General features: G+C 42.0%; 1 protein-coding gene across 1 annotated transcript in view; it reads left to right on the top strand.

The window, feature by feature from the left end:
* The first annotated feature begins 450 nt into the window (after positions 1-450).
* The window catches only part of kcnip4a (potassium voltage-gated channel interacting protein 4a), a 48,674-nt gene continuing 28,646 nt past the window's right edge, over positions 451-20,478 (top strand). Inside the window, exon 1 of the mRNA XM_080792471.1 lies at positions 451-582. Within this exon, the coding sequence (XP_080648597.1) occupies positions 471-582 (112 nt within the window). The 5' untranslated portion in view covers positions 451-470. The remainder of the gene's footprint in view (positions 583-20,478) is intronic.

Here is a 20,478-nt window from a genome sequence, read left to right as displayed (position 1 = left end):
AGGGGTCCGAAGGGGAAGAACCCAGAGGTTCCTGCATCGTTCATTCCACACCGAGTCTTCCTTCCTTTACATTCTTTGGTGACTTCCGATTTTTACGACTTCAGAATCTTCCCATGCAGACCCGAGGCGGGATAACCATCGCTTTTTCTTGACCTGTCACCCGTCCCCCGTCCCGGCCGAAACCCAGACTGGATTTAGGGAGTGTGCGAGGGGAGGCAGGCGGAGGGTGCCGCGGGGCGGCTGGCCCCTGCGTCGTGTGGTCACTGGGCGCGGCGGTGGAGGTGGAGTGGACACTGGGGAACTGGAGCGTGCCGGCAGGAGGGGGCGAGGAGGGTGGCACGGCCGGCGTTGGCCCCGAGGGGGGCGTCGAGGAGGCCGGCTCGGGGGGCTCGGAGAGCTCCGGGTTGGGTTCTGGGTCTGGGTCTGGCCATGGTGGGGTGGACAGGTACGGGTCCGGGTCGGGCGGCACCATGCTGAGCGCCCTGTGGCAGACGGAGGGTTTGCAGACTCTGGGCATCGTGTTGCTGGTGGTCGCCTCCATCAAGCTGCTGCACCTGCTGGGAGTCATCAACTTCACTGAGGGTAAGACCAGAGAGAGAGAGAGAGAGACTAGGAAGGTGTATGAAGGAGAGAGAGAGAGAGAGACTAGGAAGGTGTATGAAGGAGAGAGAGAGAGAGAGACTAGGAAGGTGTATGAAGGAGAGAGAGAGACAATTCAATTCAATTCAAAGGGCTTTATTGGCATGAGAAAACATACGTTTACATTGCCAAAGCAGAAAGAACAATACAACAATACAGCAATACAATCAAAACAAAAATTATGTACTTTGAAGGTCAGAATCTTCAATAGATCAACTTCTGTGTACCAAGATAACTCGATGCAGGTATAGTGCAGGAATATACACAATTATTAGTCTTTAGGGTGGTTGTGTTCCATTTGATATCCTTCTCCTATCACAGCAACTCACAAATCTTGCTGCTGTGTTTGCACATTGTTGTACTTCGCCCAGCAGATATGGGAGTTTTTTTGTCATTGGTCATGTTTTCAAAATCTCTGTGTGTGGTTGTAATCTGTGGGAAGTATGTGTCTCTGATGTCTTGGTACAATGGACAGATGGTTAGGAAGTGTATCTCGGTTTCCACTTCGTTTAGTGTGCAGTGGGTGCATAGTCTGTCTTCTCTCGGGATACAGGTCTGCCTATGACGGCCTTTCTCCATCGCGAGACTGTGCTCACTGAGTCTGAAGAGACATGAAGGCAACATGCCTAGCTGATAGAGGCACATGCAGTGTCTGTGGTGCACATTTTTATTTTAGTTTTAGTCAAAGTCTTTTGAATGGTTTTCCTTTAGTTTCAGTCACATTTTAGTCACCTGGAATGTCTTAGTGTTTAGTCTAGTTTTAGTCGACTAAATCTACGGTTGATTTAGTCGACTAAAATGTGTTTTGGCGCAGGCCTTGATGCTGTCGTAATGTATAATGGCTGATTTTACACTTGCTGAAAATAGCCGATCTACAAGCTCACAACTTGTAGATCGGCTATTTTCAAATGACTTATACTGGATCTCTTGTCCACTATAGTCCCTTTTAGTCTTTAGTTTTTATATCTTGACGAAATTGTCTTAGTTTTAGTCACCATAGCTCATAGTTTTCATTTAGTTTCCATTTAGTTTTCGTCAGTGGAAAAAAGGTAGTTGAGGAACATTTTTCGTCTTAGTTTTAGTCGACGAAAACTGGGTGGAAAGTGGCGTAATTGAAATTGCATTTCCAGTGTACATGTAAACTGGGTCACCCCTCTGTGGCCAACACTCTTCTCTGAAACAGAGAGGAGGAGGTTTCCTAAATGCAAATGTCAAACTTGACCGGGTCACGTTACACAAATACAAGAGAGAGACTGTTGTGTTGTGGAGAATTGACTTATTGAATCTTATCTCAGGTTCAGGTTCAGGTTTATTTGTCATGTGTATAGATAGATACAGAGTATAAATACAATGAAGATTATTTAGCTCAGAGCACTCTCAGTCTTACATACACAGGACATAAACAAACATCTACAGTGCAAGAAAATAACAAAAAAAGTGAAGTGACAAAACAGTTGCAATACAGTTCAAGGTCAGCTGTTCAGCAGCCTGACTGCCTGGGGGTAAAAACTGTTACTGAGACGGGTGGTACGAGATTTGATGCTCTGATAGCGTTTTTTGGAAGGGAGTGGTTTGAACAGGGTATTTGCGGGATGGCTGGTGTCTTCCATGATGTTGTCCTTTTTTCATACGAGTGGTGTAGATGTTATGGAGACTGGGTAATTCTGTGCTTGTGCTGCAGATGATTTTAGCTGCTTTTTCAGTGCTATCTGGACTGGAATGGTCATTGAATTACAAAAACTAACTGAATGTTTGTTCCAGAGAGTATAGGGGAGCTCTGGGGATATTTAATCCTATCTTATTCACATTAAAGTCCCCCTTAGTTTTCTCTTTCGAGGCTTTGGCTTTCCGAAACTGAAGTGTGTTTATTTATTAATACAAGAAAGGGAATAGATGAACGCCTCCTCCAGTCATAAATAAAGGCAGCAATGAGATTCTATATGAAGAGAGCTCTCTGTGGCCGTTAAGAATCACTGATGATGGCCTGTTAACGACTGCCAAGTCTATTGAGAGACGGCGTTGGCATCGGCCTGCACATCGGGAGCATTCAGAGTCTGGCTCAGTGACACTTCCACACTTAAACTCTGGGGGAGCCCGGGATCGAACCGGGAACCTTGTGGCTCCCATCCAGCCGCTCTACCGGCCACTCTACCCCCCTCTGTGTGTGTGTGTGTGTGTGTGTGTGTGTGTGTGTGTGTGTGTGTGTGTTTATATTTGGCAGCCTGGGCCATGTCCACAGGCTAGTGGTCAGAGGCTTGAGGATTATAGGGTTGTCCAGGTGTAAGGCAAAGCAGCTCGCAACATACTGTTCAATCTCCTCCATTATAGGCAGTCGGCCTATTTGGAGGAGAAGGTGCTTTTTGTACCCATGATTTACTTTCGGTGTTGGTAATAATATGACAGACTGAAGTGACCAATCTTTGCTGTGAATAAGTTCATGTGTTGCCTACTGTATATTCTGTACATTTAGGGCTTGTTTGGACTCCAGCACTGAGACACGTGATGTTTCGAGTGCGTAGTATATCAGAAGCAACTGAAAATATTTGTGCCCTTGATAGTGTGTGTGTGTGTGTGTGTGTGTGTTCGTGTGCGCACGTCCCATTCTCCTGTGTTGTCACATTTTGGTTATGATCGGTGAAAACTTGCAATCATTGCATAATTTGCGCAGTTGCAACCACTGTGCTCCCCAGTATGTGTTGTGTACTGTACATACAGTATGTAATACATTTTGCTTTGTCTGCACGTATTTCCCTCTCCTCCACACTACCCTCTCACTTTGCTCAGAACTTTGGTCACACGACGAGATGTAAATGACGGATTGCGAGTCCTCGGCACTACTCTGGGGGAAAGCTTGTGCTACTAAGTGAGGTTCGCCCTCAGGCACAGAACGCGTCTAACGGGGCCTAAATACAGTGTTTATCTCGGCCACAACGCTCATTAAATAATGTAGAGCAGCACGGTACGTAAATAGTAGTAGTAGTAATAGTAATAGTGTTTATCTCTGCCACAATGCTCTCATTAGATAATGTAGAGCAGCAACGTATAAGCAGTTTGCCATCCGTCACTGTTCCGGCACTGTTTGGTTAACATGTTTTATCTCCTAATTAACATAATACTGTACATCAAGTGTTCCTGATGCCGTATTCCTAGTTGCACTACTGTAAAGTAAATGTGAAAAGTGATATATGTTAAGAGAGGGGTGGAGGTGGAAGATGGTGACCCGACCTATGGGGGGTGGAACATGTTGATAAGGAGGTGCTTCCATCTTAGCTTCATCCTGGGATGGTTGTTGTGGCCCCTAGTATGAATCATTAGGTGGTAGGTGTGGCCCCTAGTATGAATCATTATTTGGTAGGTGTGGCCCCTAGTATGAATCATTAGGTGGTAGGTGTGGCCCCTAGTATGAATCATTAGGTGGTTGCTGTGGCCCCTAGTATGATTCATTAGGTGTTAGGTGGGCTGGTGGTTGTGGCCCCTAGTATGAATCATTAGGTGGCTGGTGGTTGTGGCCCCTAGTATGAATCATTAGGTGGTTGCTGTGGCCCCTAGTATGATTCATTAGGTGTTAGGTGGGCTGGTGGTTGTGGCCCCTAGTATGAATCATTAGGTGGCTGGTGGTTGTGGCCCCTAGTATGAATCATTAGGTGGCTGGTGGTTGTGGCCCCTAGTATGAATCATTAGGTGGCTGGTGGTTGTGGCCCCTAGTATGAATCATTAGGTGGTAGGTGGGCTGGTTGTGGCCCCTGGTGTGACTCATTAGTTGGTAGGTGGGTTGGTTGTGGCCCCTAGTATGTATCATTAGGTGGTAGGTGAGGCCCCTAGTATTAATCATTGTGGTAGGTGTGGCCCCTAGTATGAATCATTAGGTGGCTGGTTGTTGTGGCCCCTAGTATGAATCATTAGGTGGTTGTTGTGGCCCCTAGTATGAATCATTAGGTGGGCTGGTTGTTGTGGCCCCTAGTATGAATCATTAGGTGGGCTGGTTGTTGTGGCCCCTAGTATGAATCATTAGGTGGGCTGGTTGTTGTGGCCCCTAGTATGAATCATTAGGTGGGCTGGTTGTTGTGGCCCCTAGTATGAATCATTAGGTGGTTGTTGTGGCCCCTAGTATGAATCATTAGGTGGTAGGTGTGGCCCCTAGTATGAATCATTAGGTGGCTGGTTGTTGTGGCCCCTAGTATGAATCATTAGGTGGTAGGTGTGGCCCCTAGTATGAATCATTAGGTGGACTGGTTGTGGCCCCTAGTATGAATCATTAGGTGGTTGTTGTGGCCCCTAGTATGAATCATTAGGTGGTTGTTGTGGCCCCTAGTATGAATCATTAGGTGGTGGTTGTTGTGGCCCCTAGTATGAATCATTAGGTGGTGGTTGTGGCCCCTAGTATGAATCATTAGGTGGTTGTTGTGGCCCCTAGTATGAATCATTAGGTGGTGGTTGTTGTGGCCCCTAGTATGAATCATTAGGTGGTGGTTGTGGCCCCTAGTATGAATCATTAGGTGGTGGTTGTTGTGGCCCCTAGTATGAATCATTAGGTGGTGGTTGTGGCCCCTAGTATGAATCATTAGGTGGTGGTTGTTGTGGCCCCTAGTATGAATCATTAGGTGGTGGTTGTGGCCCCTAGTATGAATCATTAGGTGGTGGTTGTGGCCCCTAGTATGAATCATTAGGTGGCTGGTTGTTGTGGCCCCTAGTATGAATCATTAGGTGGTGGTTGTTGTGGCCCCTAGTATGAATCATTAGGTGGTGGTTGTGGCCCCTAGTATGAATCATTAGGTGGTTGTTGTGGCCCCTAGTATGAATCATTAGGTGGTGGTTGTTGTGGCCCCTAGTATGAATCATTAGGTGGTGGTTGTGGCCCCTAGTATGAATCATTAGGTGGCTGGTTGTTGTGGCCCCTAGTATGAATCATTAGGTGGTGGTTGTGGCCCCTAGTATGAATCATTAGGTGGACTGGTTGTTGTGGCCCCTAGTATGAATCATTAGGTGGCTGGTTGTTGTGGCCCCTAGTATGAATCATTAGGTGGTAGGTGTGGCCCCTAGTATGAATCATTAGGTGGGCTGGTTGTTGTGGCCCCTAGTATGAATCATTAGGTGGTAGTTGTGGCCCCTAGTATGAATCATTAGGTGTTAGGTGGCTGGTTGTTGTGGCCCCTAGTATGAACCATTATTTGGTAGGTGTGCACTTTTAGAAACTGTACACAGTGTACAGCATGTCTGGGAACTTTGAGAGCACATCATCATCATAAAATAAACTACTGCAGTTTATTTCTGTGCATCTGTAAGAAGCATAAAGTTCTAAATGTAACGCCACCCTTCTCCCACGATGTCTATACGCTTGATGGTTATCTAACTATCACAGTATTGATCTGTCTCCAGGGAGAGCGATAAAGACATCAAAGCCCATAAGACTCGTTGTTGTGTCATACATCAGAGCTGTGAGCCACGAACGCGTCAGTCAGTCGAGTGCAATTATCTGTCTGTGTGTAATGTGGTTCTCTCGGGCAACCGATCAATGAAAGAATTATGTTTTTCATAGTTTTCACATCAGACAATCCCAAACCACGTCGATGTGACCGGCATGTAGTCAGCATAGCTGACTTCTCTACAACCCTGGCTTATAGGGTACACTTATGTGTACGTTTGTACAATCAATATCAGATATGCAATGCTTGTCAATACCTTTTGAATCGTGTCTGCTTCGTATAACGTTGTCTACTCAATACTCTTAGCGTTGAATCATCAAAGGAGAGTCAGTATACTGCTGCAAACTGCATGACTCCATGGAGAGCAAACTCTGTGAGCTAATTTTCTTTTTTTTCCCTCCAAAGACATTTTCCACCAAATAATGGTGCCAGCCCGGTTTCCCGCCGTGCCAGCCCGGTTTCCCAACAGTCAAGACATGACAGAGTTACTGTGTTGGGGGAATTTAGCATCTCTCTCTCTCTCTCTCTCTCTCTCTCTCTCTCTGTAATTAGCAGGCAACAGTGCAACACTATCTCTCTCTCTCTGTTTCTAGCACAACAGCTCCACTTTTGCCCCTACTGGTACTCTAAACATCGGGACATTATAGTCACATAGGGACATTGCGGTTCCTTGGAGCGGTACGTTGCACCACTCAAAAACAAACTTGACACACTCTTCAACAACACAGCATTTTTCAAATAGAGTGCAAGGCAGGGAAGAGCAAGAGACATGACTCAACAATATACAGCAGTGAGCAAACATATTGTGTATTATGTACCTGTTTGACTTTGCGGTAGTCTAAAGTTGCATCATCCCAGAAGGTGTGCATCAGTGTTGTTTTTGGCAGCAAATTTCTATTTTAGTTTTAGTCTACATAGTCTCTTGAATAGGTTTCATTTAGTTTTAGTCACATTTTAGTCTACCTGGAATGTCTTAGTGTTAGTCTAGTTTTAGTCGACTAAATCTACAGGTGATTTAGTCGACTAAAATGTATTTTGGCGGGCCTTGATGCCGTGGTAATGAGTGTTTTTACACTTGCTGAAAATAGCAGATCTACAAGTTCACAACAAGTGCCGCCCCACGAGCTTGTAGATCTGCTATCTTTCAACAGCTAAAGTACAACAATGCTTAAAACACCAAAACGGGATTCCAGCCCCAAAATGTGTTAAATCGTAAAAATCTTAAAATCAATCCTGAAACAGGTTTCACAATCCACAGCATACAGTACACAGTAGGCCATGCTGTCAATCACTTTCTGCTGCGTAGTCGAGATGAATGAGATGAATCTTTCGGAAAGTTTTATTTATTTCCATTTATGCATGATCGTTGCGTCAGACAGTCAGTTTGTTTGCCTGCTCTCTGTAGTTTAATTATGAATGTATTATTGGAACAGATTTCTGTGTCTACTTTTCGCTAAAGCATTCAAATATAACGCCTGAGGAAGAATGGGCGAGTTTGGAATGCGTAGCACGCAATAGTACACGTGTTCCTCTACGCTCTACGGCCTCCTGCTGGCTGTAGCATGTGCAATCTGCATGTCCGCATACTGTATGTACAGTAACATGTTGCTGGATGCTGCTTCATGGCTTCTGTGGACTTTATAGTTTAAAGCTGCAATCCAGAACCTATTTTAACCATCTACATGGTAGGTATAACAGTAGTAGGATAGGATGTTTTGGGGCCTGTTTGGAGGCCATACCCTAGGGGGCCAATTAAGCCGTGATGTCCTCATGAGCAGTATAAATGTGTGTGGTAAACCCACAACAACTGCCTAGATGTCCTACCAGGTTCCGTAAGACATAAAACATATACAGTACGGTCGGATTGCCAGCTTTAATTAGATGTTCACAGTTGTTGGATCTGAGGTGCTAATTCCTGCCTGGTTGGTACTATAATTTAGATGTTTTGGGGCCTGTTTGGAGGCCATACCATGCAGTCTACAGTGAACAACTATAGCCAGGCTGTCACAGCATTAAAGATTTTGAATAATAGTTAAAGGATATTATGAGGGTGGGTGGCAGAACGGTCTGCTCAATGTTGTTGTTTTGGGGGAGACTCTGTAATAAATTAGATATTTTGGCCCTCGTCAAATCTGTTCATCCGTGTCAGACTTCTAGCTGCTCTGAGACATCCTGTAAGCAGCTTGCATAATGTCTCATAATGCAAATGTGTACCAGCATTTAAATGTCCAAACATTCATACGCACGCAAGTACTGTACGTGTGTGTGATTTCACATGCATTTCTATGTAGACTTGAACGCCCCACAGACTAATCGCTGTGTCATAGGATATGATGCATACAGAAGCTCTGGTACAATAATCACATAACACGCACACGCGGGAAGTGAAGCAAATGAATGAATAAAGATTCATTCATTTGCACATACACACACACACACACACACACACACACACACACACACAAAGTACACGTGCACATACTGTACACACACACATACTGTACTGTACGCACACAGGCAGGGATAAAAATGCTGTCAATTTAAACTTGTATGTTTGTGGAGAGAACATTTGATAGTATCGTTGAGCAGATTACGATCTAACAAGATATACTTTGTCTCTGCTGTGTGTGTGTGTGTGTGTGTGTGTGTGTGTGTGAGAGAGAGACAGAATAAATTAATGAATTAATCTTTATTTTCGTGTCTTGTTGTTAAGACCCGTCCCTTATGGGATTAAAAGACACCAACCACCAACATAAATAAACAATATCACGTTCACTTCCAACACAGAAGCTACACAAAGTATTTGATGAAAACAAAAACATAGTGTGTGTGTGTGACTGTGTGTGTGTGTGTGTGTGTGTGTGAGGATCACAGGATCACTAGAGGGCCAGACTGTACGGATCAAACATTGATAGTTATGAATGAATAAAACATGGTTTCCGATAACGGTATTCCTTTGTGATGCACAGACTCGACACAACACACTGCCCTTTGATTTATTTTTTATTGCATCTTTTCTCTTTTCAAATGATGCTTTTCAGCCAAAAGGTTTCATACATACAGTACAGTACAGTACAGTACAGTAATGCATATATGGAGATATACAGTCTGGAAGAGTCACTAGTACAGCGACAGAACCCCCCCAGTGGTTCTGAGGTATTTGTACTTGATATTTTCCTATTATTTTACTTCTACTCCACTACATCTCCGATCCAGATATTGTACTTTTTACTCCACTACATTTTATTCGAAAGCTTTAGTTACTTTGTAGATTTTGATTATTATGACAAAAACATTACAGTACCCTGCACTAATTAATGCCACTTATTCAGCCTATTTCGGTCATTTGAAATTGCCAATCTACTGTACAGGCTCACAATGTGTGCAGATCTGCTTTCACAAAATTTATTTAAATTTTTATACAAAACTTGAACGTGAAATGGGACCTTATGCAGAATGAGTACTTTTTGTACGTTAGAGTACATTTTGATACCAACACTTTTGTACTTCTAACTTGTAAAAGAATATTTCTACATTGCAGTATTGATACTTTTACTTAAGTAAGACATTGCAAGTACTTTTTTTCTCCACCACTGCCATTTTCCCAGCAGCCATTTGGGTTCATATTACAACAGAAAGGAGAAGTAGAAGGAATAATTCAACAGACCAGACTGTCTGCCTGCCTTCAGTTCATTTTTGATTGATTGATTGAAATCTTTATTAACAGTTTGCAGAATTACAGTACATTTCAAGCACAAACTCAATACAAAGACTGTTAACTGTGAGTGGACGACCCAATTAAGCCTTACACTTGTTTACAACAGGGTCCACATTGTTCAATTCATCAAAACATTTAGAGACAAACAAATAGACACTTCTATGTAGTTAAAGAACAGAACAGGAATTCATCATATAGGAAGCGAAAAGGGAAAAAATATATATATACAGTGAGGGGAACAGGGGGATAAAAGAAAAGAAAACGAAAGACAGAGTGTAGGGCGCCTGCACACAACACCATGCGTTGATGCCATGTGTGCATATGTGCAGGCACCCAACACCACGTCCATACAAAAACATAGTACAATCCATAGTACAAAGACAGAGTGTAGGGCGCCTGCACACAACACCATGCGTTGATGCCATGTGTGCATATGTGCAGGCACCCAACACCACGTCCATACAAAAACATAGTACAATCCAGATAAAAATTCAGCTTTTACAGAGGCCAGTTTCGAATTGCAGCCATCCGTAGGTGCCCTTTGAGAGCAGTTTTGAAGGAGCCAAGGGATTCACATGTCTTAATGACTGTTGGTAGGGCGTTCCACATTTTGGTCGCATAGGAGCGAAAAGAATTTAGTCCCTTGTTTGTGCCGAATCTGGGTTGTACATGGTTTGTTGCACTCCCTCTGGTGTTGTGGGTGTGGACTTCGTTTACATTAAGGAAGTATTTAGACAGGTACATGGGTATCTTGGTGGTGTATCTAATCTTGTGGACCAGACCCATTGCAAGATGCTGTACTGTCAAAGTGGGCAGGGGTGAGGTGGGTTCGGGGGGTGAGGCCAAGTAGGAGCCTGACCAGTTTGTTTTGGGAGGTCTGGAGCCTTGTTTTAAGGGCCTTTGAGGTGCTGTGGTACCAGGAGGTGGATGCATAGTCAAAGAAACCTTGTACAAGGGCTCCTGTTAAGGTCTTCAAGGTGTTTTTGTCGACCAGTGAGGAGATCCTGTAGAGGAATCTTGTTCTTTGATTGACTTTTTTGATTACGTTGGTGGCCATCTTATCACCGGAAAGATTGGCCTCCAGGATGGAACCTAGGTAGGTAATTTGATCCTTCCGTGTGATAATATCATCACCAACTCTAACCAAGAAGCCATCTGCCTTTTTTAGATTACTATTTGATCCGAAGAGAATGGATTCAGTTTTTCCCAGGTGTAAGGATAGTTTGTTATCAGCGAGCCAGGTGCAGATTCTACCGAGTTCAGAGCTGAGGGTCTTTTCAACCTGCAGTTTGTTCCTGTCCGAGACCAGCAGTGCTGAGTCGTCTGCGAACAGGAACAAGTTGCAGTCACAAGCTGAAGTCATGTCGTTTACATATATTAGGAACAGTAAAGGCCCTAGTATGCTTCCTTGTGGGACGCCACAGCTCACTGGGAGGGGGGGGGACAGTGTTCCGTTCACTTCCACCATCTGTTCTCTCCCCTCCAGGTAGGATTGCATCCAGCTCACTGATGTGCTATCAAAACCAATAGCTTTAAGCTTGTTAACCAGTATGGAGTGGTTCACGGTGTCAAAAGCCTTTTGGAGGTCCAGCATGACCATGCCGCAGTATTTTCCAGCATCCACCTCGTGTTTGATGTGGTCGCTCAAATAGAGAAGGCATGTGTCAGTGGAGTGGGATGTTCTGAAACCAGATTGGAACTCGTACAACAATTTATTAGTGGCAAGATACTTTTCAACTGTTCATAGACTATTTTTTCCATCACTTTCGAGATGGAGCTTAGAATAGAAATAGGGCGGTAGTTGCCGGGTTCTAATTTACTCCCTTTTTTGTACAGGGGGGTTACTTTGGCCAGTTTAAAATCTCTGGGGACCTGTCCTTGTTTGATGGAGAGGTTAACTATGTGGGTGATGACTGGAGCTATGGAAATGGCTGAGTCTCTGAGAAATTTGGAGGGAATATTGTCATGGCCAGTGGCCTTGTGGGGTTGGAGGGCACTCCGTTTCTTAAGTACCTCCTCAGTTGTTACCATTGTCATTTTAAAATCATCTTTACAAACACCTAGGTTTTTGTAGAAGCCTTTGATGTGCTCTACACCAAAACGCCCAGAGTGGGAGGGCAGTTTGTTAACCAGCATTGTTGCAATGTTTGTAAAGAAGATGTTCAAGTGATTGGCTACATCAACCTTGTCAGTGATGAGGGTGTTACAGAATATGCATACAGTACTGTATCATCATTTTATAGACCCTGTGTATAGAGAGAGACATAATTATAAGAGTTATCATCTTGTTATCAAGGTTTATGTTTATGTTTATTGCAGATTATGCCAGCATGCTTTACTAGAAGAATAAGTAGCCTGACTATACTTAAGCCATTTTGGGCGGGCACCCCTTTTGGTGTTGGCATCATGTTATGCTTTATAGCTATTGAAAAATAGCAGATCTACAAGCTCATAGCGCGCCACCGAGTGGCGCGCTACGAGCTTGTAGGTCTGCTATTTTTGAAAAATCGAAGAACGACTGACATAGAAACATGGCTTTTTCAGAAAACTTGTCAGGATGCAGAAGACATTTTTAGAATCTGATCTCAGGTCAGAATGGGTTAAGCTGGCATTTTGTGTCCTGGCGTTGGCGTAGTTACTTTAAATCACATTGTGACTTTATGGGCTATAGTTTTTATGGAGTTATATATTATTGCGTGTGAAATTGGAGCATCAACGTTTATCACCCGTTCATTGTTCACATTGACACATTTTCAGCCAGGTTGGTCTTTTGGATTGAGGCGATTGATCATCACACCTCTGTTTTCCTGGAATTACTGTTGGTAATGTCCGACGAGAAAATACATTCACACCATCCTATAGACCAGGTCATTCTCATTTATTTAATAGAAGTATAACTTTGCGTGATGGCTTATTGTGTCGTAACATTTTGTCATGAGAAATGACGTTGTCGATGGAAACTGTCTTCGGAATCTTTCAAGGCAGACTCCCTCCCTCCCTCCCTCCTCCAAACCGTCAATTACAACACTGAGAAAGCTCACTTGAGGAATCTGAATATTGATGAAACCATAATCAGTTTGCCATGATGTCCGATGAGAGATAATTTAATGACACGCTTTATTAATGCAAGAGCGATATTATGGAGGTTTGCTTACTCTCTTCTCAGAGATGCATTTTATTAAATAACTGCTCCAGTACTGCTGTTTCACAGCCGTGTTTCACGTGTAATTCCATTATATAATGTGAACATTATTGGGCAGGGTGGTGAGCGTGAATATGAAAGTACGCCTGGTTGAACTGCTGGGGTTCATTCACTTTAAACCTCACTGAAGGAAACAATAACATAAATTCCGGCAATATCACTTTACACGATTATGCCATACATATAGGTGCTCATGCATAATGATGGGAATATGCAGCAGTGTGTTTGTTTGATATGTTTGCAAATGTATGCAAGGCTGCTATAAGAGTCTGTCCATTTAGAGATTATTATTATTATTAGAGTTTGCTCCACTCTATACTAATGCTATATATATATATATATATATATATATATATATATATATATATATATATATATATATATATATATATATATATATATCCCATTTTGACCTGAGATCAGATTCTAGAAATGTCTTCTAAATCCTGACAGTTTTCTGAAAAAGCTATGTTTCTATGTCAGTCGTTGTTCGATTTTTCAAAAATAGCTAAAGCATAACATAACGCTAACACCAAAAGGGGTTCCCGCCCCCAAAATGGGTTTTAATCATAATCTTTGAATGGATTCTGAGGACAGAGGTCATTAACTTCCACTCAGGGACAGGCTAGTTGTAATGTATTGTGCTATATATAGGCCTATATACTTCCAAGTGACTGTAATTAAAGGTGTAGATTGCTGTTATCATGGGCGGTGTGAAAGCTGTCCTCATTGGCACAGAGCAGCTCTCCATCGGTGGTCAATCATAGGCTCATAATCAGCCACGGACAGCGTTTCATTTTGACGTCCACACTGAAGAATAGGGATGTGGGATAGCAAGGTTTTAGGTTTATTTATTTAGCATAAAGTACAAAAAATAGACGATAACATATCAAAGAAACAAAAATACAATGCAAGGAAAGGAAGAAGCCAGAAGGCTTATATGGAATCCTTTCCTGAAGGAAGAGGTCATAGGTTTAAACGATTAAAAGTTCATAAAGAACAGTACATAAATCTACAAGTTGTCAAAGGGGGGCAGCTGTGCAGTAAAGAAATAAAAACACAGACTGCACAAAAAACAGAAATAAACAATACGACAACAAACACACAAAAGAAAATATAACGCATCAAGGTAAAACATGTAATCTACAGAGAGGAAGAAATAAGATATTTCTTTAGATGTTTTTTTAATATTGGCAAGGATAATGAGGATTTAAGTGAAGCATCTAGGGAAAAGCAAGGGGGGGGGGGTATTTCTTTGCGCCTGTGTCTGTGAGTGACTGATGAAGTTACACCATAGACCACTAGCAGACCACCGCTGTTTCCATCAAGAGTTTGGAAGCACTTGTTTTCAGTAAAGCAAACGTCCTGCTGCCTCCTGCATTGTGATAATTCAAAACAGGTGGCAGTTTGAGTGATATCTAACGAGCACTTCCAAACTCCAGCACTTTATAGAAAAAGAATCACCTTCAAGGACACAAAGTATAACATAACATAACATGTCTGCAGTGGATTTTTATGAAACGAACACTTTGTGGATTTAGAAAGAGAATAATTCAAGCTTTCCGTAACAGCTGCAATGTTGGTGAGTTTGGACTTTTCTGTTTGGATGAAAGGGCTGCCAATGGAAGTTGCACCTAGGTAGGTTCAGGTTTATTTGTCATGTGTATAGATAGATACAGAGTATAAATACAATGAAAATTATTTTTCTCAGAGCACTCTCAGTCTTACATACACAGGACATAAACAAACATTTATAGTGCAAGAAAAAGACAAAAAAAAACAGGAAATGAAAAGTGCAAGTGAAGTGACAAAACAGTGCAATACAGTTCAAGGTCAGCTGTTCAGCAGCCTGACTGCCTGGGGGTAGAAACTGTTACTGAGACGGGTGGTACGAGATTCGATGCTCTGGTAGCGTTTTTTGGAAGGGAGTAGTTTGAACAGGGTATTTGCGGGGTGGCTGGTGTCTTCCATGATGTTGTGGGCTTTTTTCATACAGTGAGTGGTGTAGAATGTTATGGAGACTGGGTAATTCTGTGCTGCCGATGATTTTAGCTGCTGTTTTAACGTTTCCTCTGCAACCTGTTGCAGTCCTGAGCGGTCGTGTTAACCGTACCACACTGTGATACAGCCAGTTAAGTTAAGACACAATTATACAGCGATAAACCTTGCACCTTTCCATTAACTTATTATGGTAAGATGGCCGTGGTCTGCATAATATGGAGAATTGGTCACTGGTCAGCCCTGGTTGGCTTACTAACTGGAACCACAATCGCAGAGCAATTGTCCTCCAGAGGCAGCGCTGGCCGAACGGTTTGCGGAGCGGTCTTGATATCGGAAGGTCACTAGTTCGTATTATCCCCGGACCGGCACGTTAAAATGACCACCGCTGAAGTGCCCTTGGACAAGGCATTGAACCTCTACCATTAAATATTGTTCTATGAGCAGGGCCTGGCTGTAAACAAGTTCTTGAGCTCAGTCCAGTTATATCCTGGGTAAACATAGTTCCTTTAGTCCAGTTACCCTGGGTAAACATAGTACCTTTCCTTTCCTTTCTCCAGTCCAGGGCCGGCCCCTCCCCAGGCATAAACAACGTTTTATGGTCTTGGTGGGTGTCAAAGATTATTTTTTTTCTCTGAATTGATTTGGATCATTCACGGCCTGAATGCAGCCACATGGAATTGGATCCCACTTTATTGAGTAACGTAACAGCCATAAAGTGTCTAGGTTGGTCTGATACCTAGACTCCAATCTCAGAGCCTAGCTATTTTCAATTTTCACCCTGGAAAAAATATAAGAATACAATTAAACGCCTTATCTTCTTGAGTTATGTGATACAAACTGCAGACATTTTCATTACAGAGAGAGCAGAGAGTGGTTTGGAATACTACCGGCGGTTTCTAGATATATCCATTTGCATCTCTACTACAGTTCAAAAACTGTAGAAAATGAATGTGAGACATGACTTTTCTGTTGGCAGTGTGATGTAGTGGTGGATGTTTACACACACATACTATATTTGTCACGCTGAAGAGGGGAAGAGCTAGGGGCCCAGAGCAATTCATCGCACGGCAGGAAAGCAAACTCACAAATTTGAGCATAAGCGCCTCTCATCCCCTCAGGTAGAAAAACTTCTGCAAAACGTTTAGCATTGCATTAACCTATCTCAAAAACTTGATAAGCTGTTGTCGCCCTCAGGGTGTTTCTGTTTTTAATACATTTCATTTTCTTGTTATTTAGATTACATTATTTGATTAGAATTTATCTCTTCCCGTCTCCTGATTTGTTTTCAGTCCATTCAACACAAAAACACAGCACCATACAAGTTACAACACAGCCACATGCAGATAAAGACAGTAGAACCTCCATAGATACATTGAGTTCATACGTTTTGGGCATTCTCTCCAAGATAGGCCCCACAAACATACTTGGAGTGATAGCCACCCACTGAGCATGTTTACGTCTAATATTCAAAAAATGAGATAAATGGCTAAAAATGAAAGTTTATTAAACGTCTATCCTTAGATTAGACGTTGAATAGCGGTTGTTTAAACGTCTATACATAGGAACTATAGCCCATAGGTCACATTAGATAATTGACACAGGGGTGAAACATTGTTAGAACAGGTCAGGTTAATGTCAGACACATTCTTACAAGAAACATGTCAAATTGGATGCAATCCAATACTGGACTAAATCCACACACATTTCTTCATTTTTCTTTCACTAAACCCTTTTCTTTCACCATTTTCATTTTTATACACTATAATAAGTACAGTAAGTGATGTCGGCCTATAAACACACAAGGATTAACGTACACTCCCTTTTCCAGCCAAGCCTGGTTATACGTCCCTGATAATAAATATGGGATTTACATCGCCAAAAAATGTAATTAGTACAACCACCGTCCACCAGCCTTCTGGTTTAAATGTAATTAGTACAACCACCTAATCTGCTTTGCATTGATTAGGGTTAGATTTATTTTTTAGCCAGAGGGTTTTTTTTTAACCCATTTTGAGCGGGATCGAACCCCTTTTGGTGTTTTAAGCATTATGGTATACTTACTGCTATTGAAAAATAGCAGATCTACAAGCTCATCTACGAGCTTGTAGGTCTGCTATTTTTCAAAAACGTTTTGAACTCAAATCTTTGCTTCTGAGGGTGGTCAGATATTTTTGGTGGGTCCTTGACATGAAAATGTTTGAGATCCACTGACATAGAAACATGAGGTTAATTTTGTTTGTATAGATACATTTTTTGGATTTGTATAGAATCGTTCTATCGGGTCTAAATGAGTTAACTGCATTTTATGTATTGATCAATAATGCAAACATTTGTATACTGTACGCCATATGTCTATCCCCGTACCGTACGTACGGATCAATGCTGTGACTTTCAGTAATGAGTTTTGACTCGAAGTCCGCCTAATCGAAAGGTTATCGAGCTGTCGGAAACCATCGAAACTCATTAGATTCCACTTACATGTCTTGTGGTAAAAACAGCTGTTTCTCATTATCTTCCTCTTTATTTAAACTCAAACAGCGATCAAGGACAATTAACATCCCTCCTTTAATCATTTCCGGTGGTAATTTAATTGTCTTTTAATCTGACAGTGTTATTAAAGGGTTTAGCAAATATTAGAGATCACAGACACGACTGGATGATTATTTAATGCCTCTTTCAAACTGACAGATCACAGCTAGGAAGGAACCACGTTTTCCTCCGTCAGTCAGCCTCCTCCAGGGAATATGGGGATGAGAAAGTCATTCATTGATGATGTGTTTGTGGGTTTTCTGCATTCGCAGAGAGATCAGTGGCAGATCGGCGCTCCAATCCTGGTTCATTTACAGTGCAAACGGGCACTAAAGTACTAATAATTTAGTGGACTGAAAATCTTACTTTGTTCATTGTGCTGAGAAATCGGAATCAAAATGAAATAATCAGAATCGTCATTATTACACAAGAACCATTTCTGCTTGTATTCAGCTCACACTCATGGCAATACCTGGTCGGGAACCAGCATTAGCATTATGTTATGCTTTAGCTATTGAAAAACAGCAGATCTACAAGCTCATAGCGCGCCACCGAGTGGCGCGCTACAAGCTTGTAGGTCTGCTATTTTTGAAAAATCAAAGAACGACTGACATAGAAACATGGCTTTTTCAGAAAACTGTCAGGATGTAGAAGACATTTTTAGAATCTGATCTCAGGTCAGAATGAAAACTGTCAGGATGTAGAAGACATTTTTAGAATCTGATCTCAGGTCAGAATGGGTTAGTCTGACATGCAGGCTCAGCACCTGGAGCACTCGAGTCGTTCGCACTTATTGGCTATGTGTCAATATAGTGCTATTATATATATATATATAGTCTTTATTGTGCCTGTGCAGGTATTGACCATCTGCAGACTGTGGCCATGTTTCCATCAGAGTTTGGAAGCACTCGTTTTCAGTAAAGCTAACGTCCTGCTGCCTCCTGCATTATGTGCTCATTCAAAACAGGTGGTACACAGCACAGGCTGTTGAGTGATATCTAACGAGCACTTCCAAACTATCCAGCACTTAGAAAAATAATCACCTGCAAGTTCTGCAACTAAGGACACAAAGTAGCTCATAACATGTATTCAGTGGATGTTTATGAAACAAACACTTTGAGGATTTAGAAAGAGGATAATTCAAGCTTTCCCTACAGCTGCAATGTTGGTGAGTTTGATGTTGTTTAATACAATCAGAGAGGACTTTTCTGTTTGGATGAATGGGCTGTCTATGGGAAGTTGCACCTTGGTAGCACCTTGCCATTAACTTATATGGTAAGATGGCTGCAGTCTGCATATGGAGAATTGTGACCTAACCTGTATACTTGGCCCTTAGATTAGATGGATGGTCACAGACCTGTACTGTACAGTATGTGTACATTTGCGTTTAACTTGATAAAGTACAGTGAAGTTGGTCGTTCTTACAGTATGTCTCTGTTGTCCTGCCAAGGCTCAGAGCACACGCTATATTAGGAGTGGAGCGGTGGAACCACGATAAGATCAGTGTTTTCTAAAGTGTGTGTGTGTGTGTGTGTGTGTGTGTGTGTGTGTGAGTGAATGTTTGGATATTCATATTATGGTAGACATTTGCATTATGAGACATTATGAAGGCTGCTTACAGGATGTCGCAGAGCAGCTAAAAGTCTGTCTGCCTCTGACACCGACACGGATATAATCAGATTCGATGAGGGCCAAATATCTCATTTATTACAGAGTCTCCCCCAAAACAACAACATTGAGCAGACTGTCCATGCCACCCCCACCCTCATAATATATCCTTCAACTATTATTCAAATCTTAATGCTGTGACAGAATACCAAACAACTCGCTTCCTTTACCAACTCGCCCCGGGCGTACAGCCGGCGCAACTGGTATTCCTAAAGTAACATACGTAAATTATGCTTAAAACGGTTAAACCATAACCTTATTCCTAACCTTAACCCCTGTAAAACTATGCCTAAACCTAACCTTATTATACGTAAACTTAACCCCAGTAAAACTATGCCTAAACCTAACCTTATTATACGTAAACTTAACCCCAGTAAAACTATGCCTAAACCTAACCTTATTATACGTAAACTTAACCCCAGTAAAACTATGCCTAAACCTAACCCTATACGTAAACTTAACCCCAGTAAAACTATGCCTAAACCTAACCCTATACGTAAACTTAACCTCAGTAAAACTATGCCTAAACCTAACCCTATAGAGATAAGTCTTAAAAAAGACAAAAGACACTGAAAGCCAAAGTGCAAATTATTTATTAGGATGCAGAGTATTATTAGGAACCAACGTTTCGGCAGATGCAACTATGCCTTCTTCAGGGTATATGAATACCCTGAAGACTGTATAGCTTCCAAACAGGCCCCAAAACAATCAGAGATTAGATCCAATCCAATGTTTAGTGTGTTAGTGTGTCAATGAGAACAGGCTGTTTGTTGGGGCAGTATACATTTAGGGAATTCAATTGAGGTCAGTTTAATTGTGGAAATGTAAGTCTTTCTACAACTCTGTAAGCTTCAGTAGTTTCATTGTTCTAATACAATTATTATTTTGCATGTTGGGGATAATTATTTCTATGTTTGGTTAATAATCAGTGCTGTGTTTCATTGTGAGACTGCACTCTACAGTTCAAGTTATTTTTGAATGAGTAGCTAAAAACTACAGTGAACCAAATTAGTCATTACTCAAACACTAATTATGTGATTTTAGGCCTGATCTCTTCAGAGGAGAACAGAGGGTATTAAATGTTTAATGTAATAATCTCTTGAATTGAATACATTATCAAAATGTTCCCCCTGGCTCTTTCACAGAGGTGAATTTCATCATGCTTAGCAAGAATATTTGTCACAGCTCAGTTTGAGACCATTTATTTTGGAACGAATTTGGATAAAGCAATGCATTCTGCGTGTTGAACCCCTTTTGGTGTTTTAAGCATTATGTTATACTTTAGCTATTGAAAAATA

Source organism: Protomyctophum bolini (genome assembly GCF_963924005.1).
Source record: "Protomyctophum bolini genome assembly, chromosome: 20".
Taxonomy (NCBI): Eukaryota; Metazoa; Chordata; class Actinopteri; order Myctophiformes; family Myctophidae; genus Protomyctophum; species Protomyctophum bolini.
The sequence above is the reverse complement of the archived record's forward strand: the minus strand, read 5'-3'. Positions and strand labels throughout refer to the sequence as shown.